Source organism: Dermacentor variabilis, chromosome 8 (genome assembly GCF_050947875.1).
Source record: "Dermacentor variabilis isolate Ectoservices chromosome 8, ASM5094787v1, whole genome shotgun sequence".
NCBI lineage: Eukaryota > Metazoa > Arthropoda > Arachnida > Ixodida > Ixodidae > Dermacentor > Dermacentor variabilis.
Genome location: NC_134575.1, coordinates 99,049,244 through 99,069,833, shown reverse-complemented (window position 1 = coordinate 99,069,833; position 20,590 = coordinate 99,049,244). Strand labels below are relative to the sequence as shown.

At 43.3% G+C, this 20,590-nt stretch overlaps 1 protein-coding gene across 7 annotated transcripts in view; it reads left to right on the top strand.

Moving 5' to 3' along the window:
• Positions 1-20,590, top strand: part of LOC142590457 (uncharacterized) — a 137,406-nt gene that overhangs the window by 63,481 nt on the left and 53,335 nt on the right. For 2 of the 7 annotated variants that reach the window (XM_075702587.1, XM_075702585.1), the window contains one exon: positions 18,962-19,050. The exons of 2 other annotated variants lie outside the window; for them this stretch is intronic. In XM_075702587.1, coding sequence (XP_075558702.1) covers positions 18,962-19,050 — 89 coding nt within the window. Of the gene's footprint in view, positions 1-2,780; positions 3,024-16,147; positions 16,387-18,961; positions 19,051-20,590 lie in introns of those variants that run through there. 3 more of the 7 variants (XM_075702584.1, XM_075702586.1, XM_075702579.1) reach the window with 3 other exon arrangements.

Here is a 20,590-nt window from a genome sequence, read left to right as displayed (position 1 = left end):
AAATAAGGTGTATTTCGCAGGTGTACCCCTGTGAGATAAAGATCTCGTTGGCTTGACAAACAAGGAACCACATCAAATGGACTCCCGCGGGAAGAAGCGCAGGAAGAACACTGCCAAGCACAAATAAACAAGAGAAAGTGTAAAATCAAGATTTCTAGTAGCGTTTATTTATTACCTCTGGAGAAATACAGAGAAATACATATTTGTGGAACAATCCCAGTTCTTTTGTATCCCTCGTTTATTGCTGTACCAAGCTAAGTGCCAAAACCGACTCGTATAGTTATTTGGGAAGTTGTGTAACGATGCGTGGTCACTAGTACCGTACAGCCACGTAGAGCGCAGGACGCCGTGTTTCTAGACGTACTGCGCCCACCGCGAAAGGTTAGAAAAACAACCACGTAAGCGTAGCAGAGAAGTGGCTACGTGAGGTGGTTAGACTGATAACTGTAGAAGCGTCATTCAAAACACATAGAATCTTTCTCCATTTATGACGGTGTTGTCTCTACTTCTTTTTAAATAAAAGTATGTTAATCCATATACAGTTTCACAATTAAGCAAACGTTAAATTTGTTAATTTTCGTTTTTCCTTCCTGTTTGGCTGTTGCTTCGGCTATCTCCCTTAGTATGCTGCTTCATTTCTCAACTCCTTGCGACTCTTGTTTCCAGTTGCCAACTTTGCATGAAAAGTGTTGTACAGTAAGGGAAAAACGAGACGAGGTAACGGGTGACATTCATATTCCTTATGTGTTACAGGTTATTGCAGAGTTTGATCATGGACGCTGCCTTGCTTGATTTTATTTTCCACCTTATCTAACCTATATCACGGGTATATGTTACCGAGGATATGCCAACGTTGCGGCGAGCCGTTACTCAAGGAAACAATGAAACAAATGGAAAAGTTTATTTTGTACTTAAAGCACTGGGCAGTGGGCATGGTGCTGGTGCAAGAGAAGAAGACGACGAGAAGTGCTTGCTTCCCATTATGATATTGGCCTCGAGCTCCACTACTGGAAAAGCTGGCGCCACCGTCGGCGTGACGTGCTATTAGGGATCACGTGGACATAGCGGCCGCGTCGGCTGCTTCGAGAGCGCCGACGCGAGCTGAAAACGAGTTTAAATTCCCTCGTATGCTGCGGTCCTCATTTAATGGCGAGATTTTCCCGCTTCGAGTGTCTCCTTTACAACGCTTGAAAACACTAGAATAGGTAGTGGCTGCTTTTGAAGGCGCGGAACATGGTAGGCTAATGCTCTGTGCCGCAGTGCCGGACGTACGCAACAGAGCCCGGTGTCAGCCTTATTCACACGTAGCCACAGGACAAGAAGCTGCGTGAAGCTTGGCTTGCGAAACATTAAACCGGCAAACAGTCATCGGCTACAACTCGGTTATGCAGCAAGCACAGACGCGAGGAAGATTTCTGCTCCGGCGCCGGGTCTGCGATGTTCGGAAAACGCGCGCTGAGACGCTCGCCCGAGTCCGCTGCCCGACTAATGTCATGACGGTTTGGTGTATGAACTTGTCGACGGTATAGATACTGGCTAGTTCACTGGAATGGAAAGGGAGCGGTAAGACGCACATTAAAAAAAGGCATGGCATATGGTCATGTTTGTACGTGTTATGAATTAATGCACTGGATTACAAGAAAAGAAGCAGCGGGAATCACACGCTGAGAACACCAATAAACATACAGTGCGACGCAACTCGAGAAATAATATGGAAACGTCCAAGAATTTAGAAGAAAAAAAAAGATTGACTCGTCGTGACGGCACACCACAGTCCCCGTATGCGTCGTAGTCTTACAATCCCATACAAAAATGCATACGTACTTTCTTTAGACTTCTTTCCAACTTTCTATCAACTTTATTAACATCCTATGTACTTTTACTTCCTATTAACGCTATTTACAAGAAAGTTGGTAGGATTTGTATTGACTTTCGTTTGAAGAAAGTTTGTTAAAAGAAAGTTTAAAGGAAGTTGGTAGGCTTTGTATTGACTTTCGTTTGAAGAAAGTTTGTTAAAAGAAAGTTTAAAGGAAGTTGGTAGGCTTTGTATTTACTTTCGTTTGAAGAAAGTTTGTTAAAAGAAAGTTTAAAGGAAGTTGGTAGGCTTTGTATTTACTTTCGTTTGAAGAAAGTTTGTTAAAAGAAAGTTTTTAAAAAAGTTAGTAGGCTCTGTTATTACTTTTGTTTGAAGAAAGTTTGTTAAAAGAAAGTTTTAAAAAAGTTGGTAGGCTGTGTTTTTACTTTTGTTTGAAGAAAGTTTGTTACAAGAAAGTTTTAGAAAAGTTGGTAGGCTCTGTTCTTACTTTCGTTTGAAAAAAAGTTGGTTTAAAGAAAGTTTAAAGATTGTTGGTTGACAGTTTTTACTTTTGTTTGATGTGCACATGCTCATTCATATGTAAAACAAAGAAGCAGTTCAGCATGAAAGATCAGGAATAGAATAATGACTATGAATATACCAGAGCGTCTTAGTGATAATTTCTTCCTGCAGTTTAAAAGAAAGCGACGAGACAGAATAGTTACTGCTGTGAAGCAGAAGGCAAAGAAATCCTTGTTGCACAAACTAATGAGGTGATCAAGTCAAACCTGCTAATTGGCAATTTAAAGCACAATCACAATGATTGATTTTTCATTAATTCACAGTTCTCTTGCAGTGGTGCATGCATGTGCATCCATCAGCGCCGCCACTGGGATATATAAGCCACGCCGACGGGGACCACATCAGAGGGCATGGCGGGACCTTCGTGAGCACAATGATGAATCCGTTGCTCCTTTTTGTACAGGTCACGCTGTGGACTGCGTCCATACCAGTTCGCAATTCATCGAATATCACGACAACGATCGCCGACGCTCAAGACCACGTGCTCACCTACGGAAAACGGGCCTTCATGACGAGGCCAGACCAGCCAGACATGACATCAGCGCCGCCACTGGGATATATAAGCCACGCCGACAGGGACCACATCAGAGGGCACGGCGGGACTTTCGTGAGCACAACGATGAATCCGTTGCTCCTTTTTGTACAGGTTGGTGTGCAACGCTCATCTGTATGTCTTCGTAGCGATAATAGGTTCATTATTGTCCTGCCGTGCCCGGCTGTATGTTTGTCACTGGTTGATGAAGCATGGAATGTACTTTTGCTACTGCTGGCTGGGGATGTAGAAGTGAATCCTGGACCTTCTGGTATTGAGCTAATGTTAAAAAACATGCAAGAAACCTTGCAGGCCTCGATAACCAGCGTTTCTGTTTCACAAACATCTCTTGAAAAAACTATGAATGATAGGTTCGATAAACTAAACGACGTACTAACTGTTATTGCAAAACACACAGAACAACTGGCTCAGTTACGGTCAGAGATCAACTCTTTGAAAGAAACTATACACAATCAACAGAAGAAGTTAAATGACTTGGAAGACCGAAGTCGACGAAGGAACCTTATAATTTTTGGCCTTTAAGAACCAACAAATGAGAGCGCTGGTGACGTGAGAAAGCGGGTTCTTGATGACATATTTTGTGCAAAACTAGGTGTCACCACCAACACAGTCGAACGGATACACAGAATAGGTAGAATCAGCGATAAACCTAGGCCTGTGTTGCTTAATTTCTTTGACTACAATGAAAAAGTGTCTGTATTGAAGAATTGCTTTAAGCTCAAGAAAACAGGTATATCGATCTGTCACGATTACTGTAAGACTACGCTGACTAAGCGTTCTCATCTTTGGCGGTATGGTAAGCAATTTAAAGATGAGGCGCGAAAAATTTCACTGGACTATGACCGGCTACGTGTAGACGACAAGATATACGAATGGGACGAAGTAAGCTCGCAGGTTGTTGCGCTTCATAAATCCCGATCTACACGGACATCTAACTGACCCGAAACGAAAGAACTCCGAATGATCTTGCTTAATGCAAGAAGCCTTGCCAATAAGTCTAATCAGCTTGAAGACCTTCTTTTTCTTCACAACCCACATATACTTGCCGTAACTGAAACGTGGCTTACACCTAATATTAATGATCACGAAATTATTCTGCCTTCCCACAATATAATAAGACGCTATCGCGAAGGACGAGGAGGGGGCGTGGCTATAATAACAAAAAATGAAGTACAATGTGTCGAGCTTGAGGGCATTCGAAACCATGAAAGTGTCTGGTGTAAAATCAATTACAAAAATATTTCTACCTTGTTTGGCGTGGTTTACCGGCCACCAAAAAGCAATGTGTCATACCTGGAAGCACTGGCCGCTTACCTAGAGCGCATGCTCAAACCAAATCACAAGCTGGTCCTCACTGGTGATTTCAACTTGCCAGGCATAGACTGGAATGTACTCGCTATCTCGGGGCCGGATGATGCAGACAACGCACGCCTACTTCTTGATTCTTCATTTTTTCATGACATGAAACAAATAGTCACTATTCCGACTCGCACCACTGCAACTGTGCAGTTGGTTCTCGACCTTGTTTTTCTGAAAAATTTTCCTGAAGATTACTCAGTTATTACTTCTGATGGCATCTCGGACCACAAGATTGTTCAAGTTACTCTAAAAATCAATAGCACAAAAGCACCTCCCTCGGTAGCAACTTTTCATGACTTTTCTGCTGCAGATGATGAATCTGTCCTAGATGCAATGCATTTCTCACTTTTTGATTTTGAGCATGGTGGCGATGTTTCTCATCTTTGGAACGAGTTCAAGAAATTAGTGTCATCATGCATTGACAGGTTTGTTCCTTTGCGTAGAAAGATTACAAAGCGTCGGAACCCATGGATTAGTCGGGACATAATCCATCTAAAGCGGTGTATTAAACGAAAAAGGAAGGGCAAAACTACGTCAGCATTAACCGCCCTTCAAGAACAGCTGGTTACTAAATTGAAGCTTGCGCGTAGTAAATTTTATGGCCAAGCTCTTACAGCTTCCTTGAAGGAATCTCCTGAGAAATTCTGGCGCTACTTGTCAGGTTCCCAAGCGTGCATGAATTATCTAAAGATTAATGGTAACATGTGTACAAACCTTACTCTTGTTGTAAATGAATTTAACACTACTTTTCATCAAGCGTTTACAAGACCAAATGTTCAATATTTACGAACACAATACTCTGACCCACCGCCCGTTGCAAACTCAATGCCTGACCTAGTTCTTCGTTGCGAAGGAATACTTTCTCTTCTTTTAAATATAAAAATGAAAAAGTCAAGTGGTGCTGACGGCATACCGAATGCCTTCCTTGTACGGTACTCAGAGATTGTGTCCCATTACCTTTATGTTCTGTTTAACGCATCACTCAACCAATGCTCCTTACCCACAGATTGGCTCACGGCAAGAGTAGTTCCCATATTTAAATCAGGAAACAGGCTAGAAGCTCGTAACTACAGACCAATTTCTCTAATAAGCACATGCTGTAAATTTCTGGAGCATGTAGTAGCTCACCATATATCTCAGTCAGTACCTTGAATCAAAAAAATTCTTCGTTGAGTATCAGCATGGTTTCCGGAGGACTGTCTCAACAACTACACAAATAATTTCAGTTATACATGATTTTGCTTCAGCTCTAGATAATTGTAGGCAGATGGATGCGGTCTTTCTTCACATGTCGAAAGCTTTTGATCTTGTGCCACACACTTTACTCATTGACAGATTAAGGGATGCCGGGCTTCCTGAGAGATTGATATTATGGTTGCAGGCTTATCTGGGTAATCGCTCACAGTTTGTGGAGTGTGCGGGTGTTAGGTCTGCTGATCTTCCGGTATTGTCTGGGGTTCCACAAGGTTTAGTGCTTGGTCCTCTGTTGTTTTTAATTTATATAAACGGCATTGCTTCTAACATCGATAACTCTGTTACAATAAAATTGTTCGCTGATGACTGCGTGATGTATAGTGTTGTCAATAGCTCCTCTTGCCAAACACTACTGAACAATAGCCTCTGTACACTCGCGGACTGGTGCGAACGAAACGGTATGCAAATAAATTTTGATAAAACACTTGCCATGACAATAACCACAAAGAAAAAGCCACTGTCTCATACGTACGACATTGCTAATAAAGCTATTCAATCGGTAACATCTGTCAAATATTTAGGACTAACTCTCCAATCTTGACGCGGTATCATAAGCTCTATCGAGAGCAACTTGGGGATAGTTCCTTTCTGCTAGCGTTGATCTAAGGTCATTTAAATGGTGGATATAATCGTGGTCTTCGCTGCAGATTCTTCTTATACGTTTCGCTTGTCCGACAAAAATTCCTTGCTTGCAATGTCGCGGGTGATGACTGTTGTAGTCTAAATATTGCTGGCTATCTGTAGGCTTCCGGTAAAGTGTCGTTCTCAGTTTTCCGTTTTCTATGTAGACCGTCGTGTCCAAGAAGTTGACCTGACTAGGAGAGTGGTGAGCAGTAAATTTAATACTCGGGTGAAAGCGATTGAAATGGCTAATTAAGTCGGTTAAGGCGCTTGTGCCGTGTTCCCATATTATAAATATGTCGTCAATGTAACGAAGATAGGTGTGGGGTTTTAAAGGGTAGGATTTCAGCAGGTCTGCTTCAAGCTGTCCCATGAAAATGTTCGCATACGTGGGAGCGAATGGCGTGCCCATGCTAGTGCCGAAAATTTGCAGGTAGTGTATAGAATCGAATTCGAAATAGTTGAGCGTGAGAACTAACCTAAGGAGCGATAAGTAAACTTCAGGAGCGTGCGCTTGGGGATTGATTGCGAGCGATCTAGAAACGGCTTCAATTCCTTCACTCATGGAAATGTTGGTGTAAAGGGCAGAAACATCCAAAGTGACTAGAATAGCGTGGTCGGAAAGGATTTGGTTGGCGTTGATGCCGTCGATAATTCAAAGGAAGTGCGGCGTGTCTTGAACGAAAGATGGGAGGGTGGTGGGTATGTTTGACAGGTAGTGATTTAAGAATTTAGATAGTGACTCAGTAGGTGTGTTGTTATTAGACACAATAGGCCGACCTGGGATTTCTGCTGTAAATATTTCTTCGACCGGAACTTTATGTATTTTAGGAAGAAGATAAAAGTGGCCTGCTGTTTTGTTTTTGGGCATCATGAAGCGATATTCAGATTGCGTGATTAGTTCCCTGGACCCGTCATTTACTGGATCAGTTTATCCCCCTTCCTCTTTAATTTAGCGATGATCCGATTACTGGAACAACTTCATCGGATTCCAGATCTACACCACAGTCTGTATGCCGACGACATCACCCTGTGGGTGGTTAAAGGTAGCGATGGAAATATAGAAACCACGCTGCAACAAGCTGTAGACATGGTTGAAAAGTACGTTACCGACAAAGGCCTCACCTGCTCCCCGCAAAAATTGGAACTCTTCCTACTCAGAGCCCCTACAAACCGCAAATCCGACACTGCACCACGCCCAGAAACACTGTGCAAGCCGGAGGAGGCGTGATCCCGGTGGTGACCACCACCCGTGTACTAGGCCTCTTCATGCAAGTTCACGGGCGCAACGGCAACACAATTCATAAACTGGAAGCATGCGTTCAGCAGACGATGCGGCTCATTTCAAGAATTGCCAACCGACACTCTGGCATGAAAGAAGCCAACCTCATAAGGTCGGTACAAGCCTTCGTTCTCAGCCGCATCACCTACATCACCCCGTACCTCTGCCTCAAAGCGGCTGAGGGAGAGAAAATAGAGGGAATTATCCGGAGGGCCTATAAACAGGCTCTTGGGCTACCTATAAGAATGGCCAACGTTAAATTGCTAGCCCTAGGTGTGCACAACACCCTCGATGAACTTGTAGAAGCGCACCTTATATCTCAATACGAAAGGCTAGCTCAGAGTGCTTCCGGGCGAAACATCCTCCAGAATCTCGGCATAAACTACGATTCGATGCAAAGCATTAAAGTAGACATTCCTCATGATCAGAGGCGCCATCTCAAAATTCATCCACTCCCTCAAAACATGCACCCCAAATTCCACAAGGAAAGGAGGGCCGAGCAGTCCAAAGCCCTCCATCAGAAATTCCACGCCTTCAAAGACGTAGTCTATGTCGACACAGCAGAATACATAGAACGCAACTGTATGTCCCTTGCAGTGGTGGACTCCTCAGGTCAAATACGCGCTGGTGGTTCAGTTCGCACCAGAAGCTCCGAAACAGCGGAAGAGGCGGCTATCGCTCTGGCAATAGCCTCCACACATTGTCATTACATTATTAGCGATTCCAGAGCAGCAGTACGCAATTTTGCGAAAGGTCGGGTCTCGGCTCCCGTAAAACACATACTAGACACCAACCAACACCCACGACCAATCCAGATCATTTGGGCACCAGTACACTCCTCCCTACCCGGCAACGATGCCGCCCACACCGCCGCTCGAGGACTCGCCAACCGAGCACCCGAACGGCTCACGCTAGGATCAGAGAGGGATCGCATGGTCAGTTACCAGGAAATAACTCAGCACTACAGGTTAGCCAGGGCAGTGTACCCGCCAGCACACAAATCGCTTAACAAGCGACAAGAAGTAGCTTGGAGACGACTTCGGACGAACACCTACCCCAACCCCGTAGCCTATCACTACTACTACCCGGACCAATACCCTAATACATGTAAGCATTGTAAGCAAAAAGCGGATCTATTCCATATTATGTGGTCGTGCCCAGCCGAAAATCACACAAATCACGAAATAAATAATACTGAGCAGTGGGAGGCCGTGTTGCTCAGCTCCAACCCTGACCTGCAAGCCAAGGTCATCGAGAGAGCTGAAGAAGCCGCCCAGGCCCAGGGGCTCGTGGCTGCTTAACAACAAGGTCATCCGTCAATACCTTGTTCTTAAATGAAGCCTTTACTCACTCACTCACTTATTGGCGGTATGCTTTCGTTATAAATAAGCCGCGTGCTTCACAGTGTCTTTCGACTGTGGGTAATCTGCGGCCATTGAAGTTACATGCAGTGCCAGTGCTAGTTAGAAACTTTGCCAATGGCATTCAGCTGCATGCTGCAAGAAGTCAGTTGGACGCGTCATCTTGAACTTACTGAAAAAGCTCGAGAAATTCATGTTTCATGCTGAATAAGGTATAAACCCCATATAAGCGGTCTTGAGCTCGACAGCGACAAGCGATGCGATGGAGATGGCTGTTGCGTGCGCTCGTCGCCTACAAATCATGCTCCGTGCAAAGGACGAATTTGAGCGACGTCTCGCAGGTGTTGCCGGTACGAGGGCAGCAAATATGTTTTGAAACTAGGGTGACGCATTCTTTAGCATCTTATGTTGATGTAGTTTAATGTAAAAAGCAGCATAAAATATTTCCGAAGGTCTTGCAGTAGGTTTCTTTTCCTTGCTCGTATAAAAAATACAAATTGCTCATTCCGTGCGACAGTCGGTAGTATTTGAGTGATGCACATCCAGCTGCGGCTTTGCGCTATTGGCTAGTCGATGATAGGACTTTCGCGCGATGAGCGACGTATTCTAGATTTTCGAAACCGAGCGATCTTCGCCATCGACGGCCTGTTTTGTTGCTCGAAGCCGTCGCGCACAAGATCGGTCTCATGGGGTTAACCCTAACACTGAACAGTTTTTGCTAAATTATTGAAATTATGTGAGTATATGTCTGATTTAAGGTCTCCTGTTGCGGCTTTCGAGCACGGTGCACCTCTGAAAGGGTGCTTATGAATACGAGCTCGGTGAATTGCCAAGCAGCGAATTATGCATAGGCATCGAATATAACAGCTGCTGTTATATTATGTTATGTTTAGGTTCATAATCCCCGGCACCATTTCACTTCGGCACAATCTCCAGGGAATGCCAGTCCTCACTGTTCTCTTCACGCACTTCTGCTCTGTACATTGAGGGAATTACCTAGAATTGTTCCACGTGCTTACAAAAGGCACCCGTGCACTTCGCATGCATGTTTTAAGATTGGCAGTTGAGGTTGGCATAGTAGCGTTTGGGGACGGGTGACATTCCATCAGGCATGCTGTGGATTGCACAATATGGTTACAGAGACTGGGTTTTTCGAGCTGGTTCTGATCAATGCTTTATGGTAATATGCACGATTGTGTTCCGATTAAAATCCCAACTGTATTACTTGCTAGGAGAAACTAAAGCAAATTTTTTGCTATTGAAAGCTATCCAAAGTATTAATATTTTTTGTGGGCATAAAATGCTATATTAACATTGACAAACACTGCCTACACAAGATGCCCAGTGCATTGGGTAAGATGACGTTTAAGACCTTGACATGCACAAATATGTCATGTGTCAATAATAAAAGCACCCACTGGATACTTTAAAACTGCAATCAAGTAATACAGGAAAGCTAAAGCGGTGCACCATGGAGCTACGGTCAATATGACTTGTAATATGTGCTGTAATGTAATCTGAAGAAAGTTAATTCTATAATAACGAAAGGGAATTCTGTACCATTGTGAACATAACAAATGCCCTAGGAGTGCACTTTTACACTTCCAAAGCATCAACCATAACATGTTCATCAGTTTCACAAACAGTCACGAAATGGACAGACTGGCAACCACCTATGCAAGAAAGAAAAGTGTCCACAACACGCAGTTTTTTTATTTTGAAATGCACTTTGGGGGGGGGGGGGGAACCAGAATTCACATCAGTATTCGAGATAATATTCATTACTTGACCAAACAAGCCAGCACTTGTGACAACATAAAATTTTTTTCTTCGCGACTTGTCCATTGAGCTCACACAGTATGTAAATGCACCAATTGTTGCCTTCTTGTAGGTCATGAGGCCTCCTTCTGTGCTTCCCTTTCCATACAATGCCACTGTGCCCTTTTGCACACAACTCTTTCGAAGGCTGTAACCCTTAAGTAAGGACTTGACAAAAGATTGAAAGTACTCGCTCTTCCATCCATTATTCATAGGCACAACTTGTTGAAGAGATGTTAATATAGCAAACTTCTCAATAATCTGCATATGGGCATACCTGGTGCCATTTACCAGGCTGACAAGCCTCCCATTCACTGACTCAAAAGGAAAGGCAGAGAAGCCCCACAGTGGCCCCCACTGACCAACATGGTCCACCATATGGACAAGGATATGAGCATTGTAGGTCATGCTCTCTTGGCCATAGGGTTCCTGATAGTCCTTCAGAAACTGCACCATGAGCCGCTTAACTTTCATAATTTTATCCATAGGAATGGATGACTGCAAGCAAAAGTGCATGATGGCAACAAACTTCATCCAGTTCTTATAGTATCTACTGGGTAAAAAACCCTTCAATACCACTGGAGAGAAAAAAAGAAGCCAATCTCTCTACTCAGATGCCTTCCAGTACTTCATTTCCAGGAGTGACCGCGGCAGTCTTGTCTCCCACACTGGAGTCAGTTGGCTCAACCTGGCACTGATCTCTTGCAGGTGCGATCCAAGACTAAATTCGTTCTGCCTCTTGTGGCTGAACCACATAAAGGCTGTGGTGCGAACAAATCCATTGCAGACAGCATGCACATAATCTACAACAAATGTGCTTGGAAACTATGAATGCCATGAAAAACAGTACATTCGCACCTTTGATGCCACAAGACGGCTCCCCGCTCCTGTGTGCCTCATCAATATGCCTAGCAAAGCTCTTTTGCGTCCTCTGCTTTGGTGCAGGCTCTTGAATTGGGTAAATGCGGGCATGGCCTCGTCCTCTTTGGACAACCTGACCACTTTGCTCGCACCACGCACAGCCATGAGACCCAGTAAACTGTGTCATATTCATGACCATGCAGCGCGCCACAGTGTCAAGAGTGCAAGGGCCCGGATAAACACGACATGTTTCTGTCATTCCAGACTCGCTTGTCCAGGAGATGCCCTCAGAGGAGAGGCGGTTCATCGTTTCCATAAATGGCTTAAGAAAGGCATTCATGTGTGGCTTGCCATTTCCAAACCACAAGCCAAAAAGCAAAAGCTTGCGCACTCTTTCTTTGAAGGGTAGCTCATTCACCTGCAACAGCAGGGGCCATACACTATGTCCAGAGGACTGGAACAATGGCACACCATCTGTGTTCCATGTTAATGATATGTCTTTGTCGGTTATAGGCAAAGTGTTATAGGATGTGCTTTCAGTGATGTCCTTGACATTATAGGATGCACCTCTTCGGTTCTGCAATAACTTGCCACTTAATAGTATGTCCTTGACTTGGGCATCAAGGTCGAGAGTAAGAAAAAAGGAACCTACGTCTAAAAGTGCAGAGATGCAGTGCACTGATGTACTACTGAGGACACGTTACATTAACACTTGCACAAGGCAGTTGTGCAAGGTATTCACTACAGTCAGTGCAATAAATATGTGTGCTACGTTGACAATCAAGTGCCGAGGAGAAGTTTTTAAAAAATAGGTGCTTTGTTTTTGGGAATGGAACACCTTGAGGCATGTGGGCATCAATGACCTTCAAGAGGCTTTCTGTGGCTTCCTTAGATGAATGGTGCCGCAGGCTGTGGGCCATTACCATTATCAGAGATTGTCCCCGTGACAGCTTTGATTCAGGGTACAGCAGGACATCCTGGGCAAAGAGAAAGTACAGGAGCAGTATGTTTACATCATCAACCAGCTTTTCAATAATTGTAAAATTAATGGCAACACTATCAATAGTAATTACTGGGCAAATGTGCAACAGATTGTTGATGTCCAATGACGTCATCATCGTTATGGCACATTTCTGACAGTTTTCACTACAGTTGCACAAATAAATTGCACTAAATAAAGCCGCAGCCATACCATGCTCAAGGGACATCTAAACATGACAGCTGGTATGATGCCACGGCAAATTGCCTATAAACAATCAACTAAAGAACTCCACGTTGTACTTTGTTTAGCTAGGCTTATGAGGATCGTTCAAGTCGAAAGCATATTTTTCTTTGAGCAACAAAGTGCTCGCAGAACTACCTTTTTCAACATAAGCACTTTCAATGTTGCTGCACTTGCGACTCTTTGAGCAGTACACAGCTGACAGCAGTATAAGAAGTTCAACAGTCTACTGAACATGACAAACCATAGATATATATGCCCACTGCAATTGTCATCCAACCACAGTCATCCTTGTTCCAATGTTCTCATGTGATATGGGTATTAAAGTAACAGAAACGCTACTACACAAATGCTGTATGGACTCTCCAAATTGACACAGACCTACAAGAGTTAGACAAAATTTGTCATTCAGAGCAAAGTATCTTACTACTGCTGGAAAGGAAATTCACAAACGTTTCGTGAAATGAAAGCTTTGCAGAAGTTGGAAGGTCAACGAAGGAAATCGAACACAGGAGGTCACCTCTGCGGAATGCACGAGCTTTTCCATATATTTCATAGTGCAGCTGACTACACCGGCAAGGGGCTTCAACGTGCTCGAAGGCATCTGGGATCAGTAATTAAAAGGTTGTTAAGGGCACCTCTTTATCATTAATATACCTGCACACACGAATTGACTTTTACGAATAGGCTACGAACCTGGAAACTGAAATGGTTAAATCAAGGTCAACGTGTTTTTTTGTTCCCTAACCCTAAAAATTTCCCTAACCTTAAAAGTAAAAGCTAAACAAAATCTCCGTATATGAAGTACCGCATTGATGAGACCGTATAGTAAGTAAACAAAATAACATTAATACTTACCAGCTCATTTGTCGTCTGTTCGGTGTCCTCGATTCCCTTGGTGCTTTCTTCGTCATCTGTCGACGAGCAGTCGTGCCGGTGTGTGTCAGCAGAATTTTGGTTCCCGTCGCTTGAGTACACAAAAGGATTTTCGCCAACGTTACTGAAGCTTTCATCGTGACAGTTCGAATCGGCAAGTGGGCTGCTTGGTGGAGACGAATCTCGATCGCAGCACGTATTTTCTGAACGCCATTCGTGGGCACTTCACGAGTCCTCGTCGCTTTCCGAAGCGGACGTACCACTGCCAGCACCGCTTGCATTGTCCAAAGTTTTCCTCCTACATTTGGTTCGGACTGGGACCTCGCAAGCGCAATCATAAAGATATTTTCTTATATCTTTTCCTGCGCGGCATTTCTGGAGGTGATAACGCCAATACACACCAAGACAACGCTAACAATGCGGACTGACACAAGGCCATGCACGGCGCGGCTGTAATCTGGCTGGATGGATGGGTGGACGGATGATTGAAGCTCAACCCTTTGAATCGGGCGGCGGCGCGCGCCACCTAGCTTTGAATGGTACTATATGCTGAATGGTACTATATGAATGGTACCATGAGCAAGCATACCTATTTATTTACTCCTTTACTTTTGCGTTGATATTATCCACCAATCAGATAGCCTCCGTTTAGTTATTTCTACCTTTTCAAAGTCTATTTTACTTTCACTGTCTTTAAAACCCAAAGCTTTGAATAGTTCCCCGTTACATTCAACTGCAGGGTGAAGTGCTCCGCACAACAAATCTATCTCCTGGTATCTGGCTCGGTACGTTTTAGTCCGCAGTACACCTGTCCTAGCTTCAAAGAACAATGAGCTTCCCTTAGAGTTATCGTAAATATTTTCTTTGGCTATTTCTTGCTTAAACGTCCTGTATGTCTCTAAAGCTGATTTGGTTTGCATCTCTGTTTTCCACATACCCCTCTCTGTCTCCTTAACCTTTTTTCTTGACGAATGATTCCCTACCTGTCCCCCAACTGCCGCCCAAGTATTTGCTTGTCAATTTCCTAGTTCGCTTCCTCCACCTTGTGTCAACATTCCTTGTGTATAAGTAACTGAAAACCTTCCTAGCCCACCGCATTTTCCCCATTTTTCTCAATCGCACCTCAAATGCTACCTTGCTACTAGCCTCTCTGCCCTCGAAAGAAGACCATCCCAGATCCCCCTGCATCCCAAGATTTGGTGTCTTGCCATGTGCTCCCAGAGCGAGCATACCCACACCACGTTGCCTAGTTTCCAACTGCTGCCGGGTCTCGTGCTCTCATACATAGAACTGCATTGGCAAAAGTCAGGCCTGGAATCATTACCCCCTTCCATATCCCTCGTACTACTTCGTACCTATTGTAGTTTCACAGTGCCCTACTCTTCCTAATCGCTGTACTTCTGTTACCTTTAGTCGTTAGATATTTTTCGTACTCTGTTAGATACTCAATGCCATTATTTATCCACACCCCAAGGTACTTGTATTTATCGACTATCTCCAGCGTGGCCTCCTGTATCTTAAGCTCACCGCAAATGTTATCATTAAAAATCATGACTGCTGATTTTTCTTTGCTAAACTTCAAGCCTAACCTGTCTCCTTCTGTACCACACATGTCCATCAATCCCTGCGGATCTTCTGCATTGTCAGCCATGGATACAATATCATCCGCGTACTTCAGTCCTGGTAATGACTGTTCAATCAATTTTCCTTGTTTGAAAATTGATAGGTTAAAGGCGAGTCCGCTTTGCTGTATTTTGGCCTCTAAACCATGTAGGTACAGCATAAACATAAACATAAAGCCCCCACCGAATCATTACAGGCTCCGAAACCTGCTTTTCCCATTGTATAATCACCCGGTTACATTTATAGATATCTTTTAAGAAATTGGTTGCTCTATCTTGCACTCCTAAAGTTTCCAGAATGCCCCACAAGCCCTCTTGAAGTACACTGTCATAGGCTCCCTTGATGTCCAAAAAAGCCAGCCATAGGAGTCTGTGTTCCTTTTCAGCTATTTCAATGCACTGTGTTAGTGAGAACAGATTGTCTTCTAGCCTCTTATGCTTCCGAAACCAATTTTGTAGCTCTCCAAATATCCCCTCGTTCTCTACCCATGCCTGCAGTCTGTCCTTTATAATCTGCATAACCACCCTGTAAACCACTGACGTCACTATTATAGGCCGGTAGTTATATTTATGTCAGCTTTGTCCCCCTTTGCTGGCTTAGGCTTATGCTGGCTTACGGCGAAGCCTAGCGTAATAACCACCGTGGTTTAACCAAGCCAGTGCCAAGATTACCCACCAATAGTCGGAAAACCATGTTGAATTCGGGCAGTTTCCAATATTTTATTCTCAACATAATATTATATCTACAATTAATGGTCCCTTTCAAGCGTTGTTTTGCGAATAGTATTGCCATTAGAAGAAAAGTGACGTTACCGTAGTTTAGCTATATTTAGCGGAAGTGCTCAATGGTATATTAAATCTGATTCAATCCAATCCGATTGGAGTGTGTCGAAAGCGCCATATTTGCTTTCGTGCGTTCGAGTGGGGACTGCAGTTGGAGTACACTTCACCGCAGTTCCATTCTAGTCAATGTGTTGTGCAGTCATGAAGCACATTCTAGTCTTGTGGGAAGGAGAAGAGAAGTGGGACGTGTATCCCATAACGTCTATTTCGGACACTAGTATAGGACTAGAACTGATGCGCGACCCGACCAGCACCTTGAAGCGCCTCCAGGGCGATTTCGTCCATGTCAAGTGGGATCCGACAAAGCCGGCAGCACCAGCCAAAATCTTGGCCGTTGGTAAGTACTGCAACTGCTAAAGCGAGCAAGACGTAGGCTATATATGTCAAAAAGGCACTAATTCGGCAGTGGCCGCATGCTTTGTCGAGATTTTTTTTCGTGTTTCAGCATGCATGAATACATTTCGCTGTGGTGCAGGCAGTACGTTGGTTTTAGGGCAAACTTTAGAGCCCGCCTTGTTGTGGCCACGGTGGCGAAAGACTAGTAAAAATATTCGTGCAGTTAATGGCCACCATGAAGGTGCCCGGTTGATCTGTTTGCATCTGCGACATGAAATACATTTTCATAAGAATGCGCCTCCAGGCACGAGACGTGTCCGCATAGGGTGGCCACATGCTGCCCGTTGTCACAGGCTGTACCAAATATCTCTCTTAGACAGTCCGCGCTGCCATAGCGATTTAGTTATTCCTCAAGAAAGCTGTCTTTGTATTGTTGTAGAAGGACAATTATTTGTAGTTTGCAGCGTAAGTTATTTGCAATCTATGTATGATTTAGCTTGAAGTGCAGCTACGGCACTTCAGCCGCAAGCACAATATTTTTTTTTATCTATTTACAGAACACTGCAGGCCAACTTGTGACCCAGGCAGGAGGGAATTCGTTCATACAGTAATTCAATTAAATACGTTCAAAGAAAAGAAGTGCATATGAAACATGAAATACATTGAATCATATGAGGTACATTGAAGGATGATATAAATACATAAAAAGCATTCAACAAGCATACAGTGCAACGGATTGAATTGAAAGGAGAGAAATATTTACAGTACCAGTTTACACAGTTTTTTGTTGTTTTTTTCATGCTAACACGCATGAAAGTACTCACGCGGTCACACGTTTATTTGAAGTGCAGTTCTTCAATGGCATGTAATATGTTATTGGACAGGAATACATCGGCTGGCAGAGAGTTCCAATCATTTATTGTTCTAGGAAAGAAGGAATATTTAAAGCAATTTGTACTTGCGAAAATAGGGGTTATCTTGTCGGATTGATAATTTCTGGTAGCTCTAGCTGGTAGCGGCTGGAGACAGGGTGAATGACCAAGTTGTATTTCCCTTTTCCAAAGGCGGAAAAGCAATGTTAGGCGTGCTACCTTTCTTTGGGATTCTAGGGTGGCAATATTATTTTCATTAATCAATTGAGAGGGGGCGTCATAATGTCCATAGCAATTATATATGTAGCGGACGGCAAGCCTGTTTATGTTTTCCCGTTTTTTTAATATTTTTTTTTTGTGAATGGGTCCCAGACGACGGAAGCATATCCTAATCGCGACCTTATGAGTGTGTTGAATGCCAATTGTTTCACGGATGGAGGAGAATGTTTTAGCTTGTGTCTTGGTAGGCCGAGTTTACGTCGAGCAGACGCACAAACATTATCAATGTGTTGCGACCAGGTTAGACGATTGTTGATGGTTACACCCAAATATTTGAAGGAGTCTGTTTCAGAGACCGTGGATTGATTAATAGTGTATTGATATGCTAGAGGGTGTTTTTTGTTGGTAATGCACATAAAAACTGTTTTTTCTTCATTAAGTTTCATTTCCCAGGTGTCGCACCAGTCAGAAATCGTAGTAAGGCTTTTACTCAGGATCACTTGATCATTGGCATCTTTAATCTCTTTGTAAAGTAACCAGTCGTCCGCGAACAATTTAATACTCACACTATCGTCTATTAAATGCTCACAGTATCGTCAGTTGGAGCAGTTATGCATTCCTTGATGTCCACCTGTCATTCTTTTGTGAGCTACCTGATCTAGACTGGCTTATGAAGCTTGCTTACGAAGTCTTGCTCCCAAAAGCAAACTGCTAGACCAAGCACATTGTCTTGCTTTGAATATCTGCAGCTCATATAATTACACCGTTGAGGTATGAGCTTGAATTTGAGTGCTTCCAGGAATGTGGTAGTGGAATTCACAACGTGTTTCATTTTTTTAGGGGTTATTGGGTGGGTATTTTTCAATTTGGAAAAAAAAAAACATTCCAAAGCAACTGCAATGCAGCAGCATAATGAGATTCCCCTCATTGGACCATTATTTATAATGTTTACAGTTGTACCACATTCATCGCAGTGGTACCACATCGCAGTAACCACATGTGTTCACAGTGGACGTACTTCCCTACATACATTGCTGACGGCCATGACTCTCATCTGTAATAGTACCACATTATAATTAATGAGAACTTCCAGCTTACAGAAAAGTGAAATTGATGGTGCTGCTGTGTGCCACTTCTTGTTGAGAAAAAAAATATACCAAACAGCAACACACTTACCCCTGTTTTGTTAATAGAACCACCCGTAATTATTGTGTGTTCCGGTGCAAGGCACGCCTAAGTGAAAGTAAACAAATACAAAGGTGGCATGCGTGCAGCTGACAACTTCAAGGTGCTGTTCAATTTGCAGTATATCATTAATATGCCTACTCTCCAATTCGGCTGTACTACAGAAATGTCATGCAGTTGCTACATCATTGCTAGTAGATACTTCAAACTGAACCATGTGCTTCGTAAAATGATTCTTCCACTCCTCGGGCATTGCGTTATGTGGAAAGTTGTTTTATTTGATGTTCATTTTGCTTGCAGGGAGCCTTGCCTCCATGGAAAAGAAGCGGAACAACCGTGCGGCAGCACATGGTTCCGCTTCAACCCAAGACAGTGAGAGCGAGGACAGGGTAAACATAGTTTTTAAACAACTCCAAATCCTGTGAACTGTTATTCCTGTAATGTATGTGCTACGGACACCACCTGTTATCTGTTCCTATCAAGGAACAGCAGTTGCAGCATTAGAGCCATGGTTGTAAGAGTGAAAACAACAGTCACAGATCAAACAGCAGCTGGCACAGATTTACTAGAGCATTCGACAGGTAGTCGTTGTGGCTTAGGATCATACTAGTGGTCTACTGCATTCCACTTAATCCTCTGAAAAATTTATTTTTAAATGAAGGGCCGCTGTCTGTAACTTTCCATCTAAGACTTTCAAGTTTCTCGCCATGCTTGAACCTTTGTGTCATCTAATTACTGCTGTGTTCTTTAAAGAGAGTAAAGAAAAAAATGGTATCACTTGCATTAGCAAATTAGCTTTCTACTATACCAGAAAATGACTCTCCAACTGTGAATAGAGCGGTAAACCAGAAAGCAGGTTAAAAGGGAACATAGCATATTTCTGCAATATAAAAAAAGGTGCCACTCCTATGCGAGAAGAGTAGTAATAAGCCAGAAATTGCCTTAAAAGGAAACACGGATGGCCACGCCACCTTGAAGCTTGTCATTACGTCATCGATGTTGACGGCCTAGTTAATTGTTTGTCGGTGAAAGTACGGCAACATAGTGCTCTAAAGGAGATAAAAGATTAAACATATCATGTTTTAGAAATTTTCGCTAAGCCAGTACGGTCTAAATACAAAGAGATGCTTTGAAATTTGTGGCGTCACACTAATGTACAGGTACGGTGTTCAGCATGACATTCAAAAATTGAAATTTTGACCGGTATTTTAGCTTCTAATAGCCAACCCATGACTGCAAGATTTGTCAAATTTCAGTTTTAAAGAATGCCTTACGAGTGCAACTGATTTATTGTTACTCTTTGGTGGCCCTTTAACTGTAGCTCAAGAGCCACAGGGACTGTTAGAACACAAGAATTACTTCTTGTTTTTTTATAGAATATTTTTGCAAGTGGCTCTTACTGCATAGATTTGATACCTGCTGCACTTGACTAGCAAGGCATTTTTCTTATGCCTGTACAGTGGTCCTTGTGTACGCACATAGTCTGTTTAGCAACAGCTGTTCTTTATTAATGAGAAATGCAGGATCCAATACAGACTGATGAGCTTTGTTGGCCTTAAGTGTAGTGGATGTCTGGAACTTCCATTGCAGATTAATTGGCAAGTAAATGGCTGTGGGCTACTAAAGCCTGTTTTGCTTGCAAATGTTAAGGCATGCTGTCCTTGTCAAAATAAACCAGGCCAGAACCCAAATATGCAAGTGGTAGAAATTCAGACAAGCACCACTTTTAAGAAATATCTCCAAGAAATGTGTGGCAAAACACATTGAGGTCCATCTTCATCACACTAGCTCTGTACTGTGCATTGGAGGCTATGAGATGCATTGCTAAATTAGAACAGCTCTATGTTGGCGAGCAAAGCATTTAAACTTTTCCTGCTACTGCACATTGTTTAGTGCAGAAGACTAGTTGACAGAGTGTCGACTGAAGGA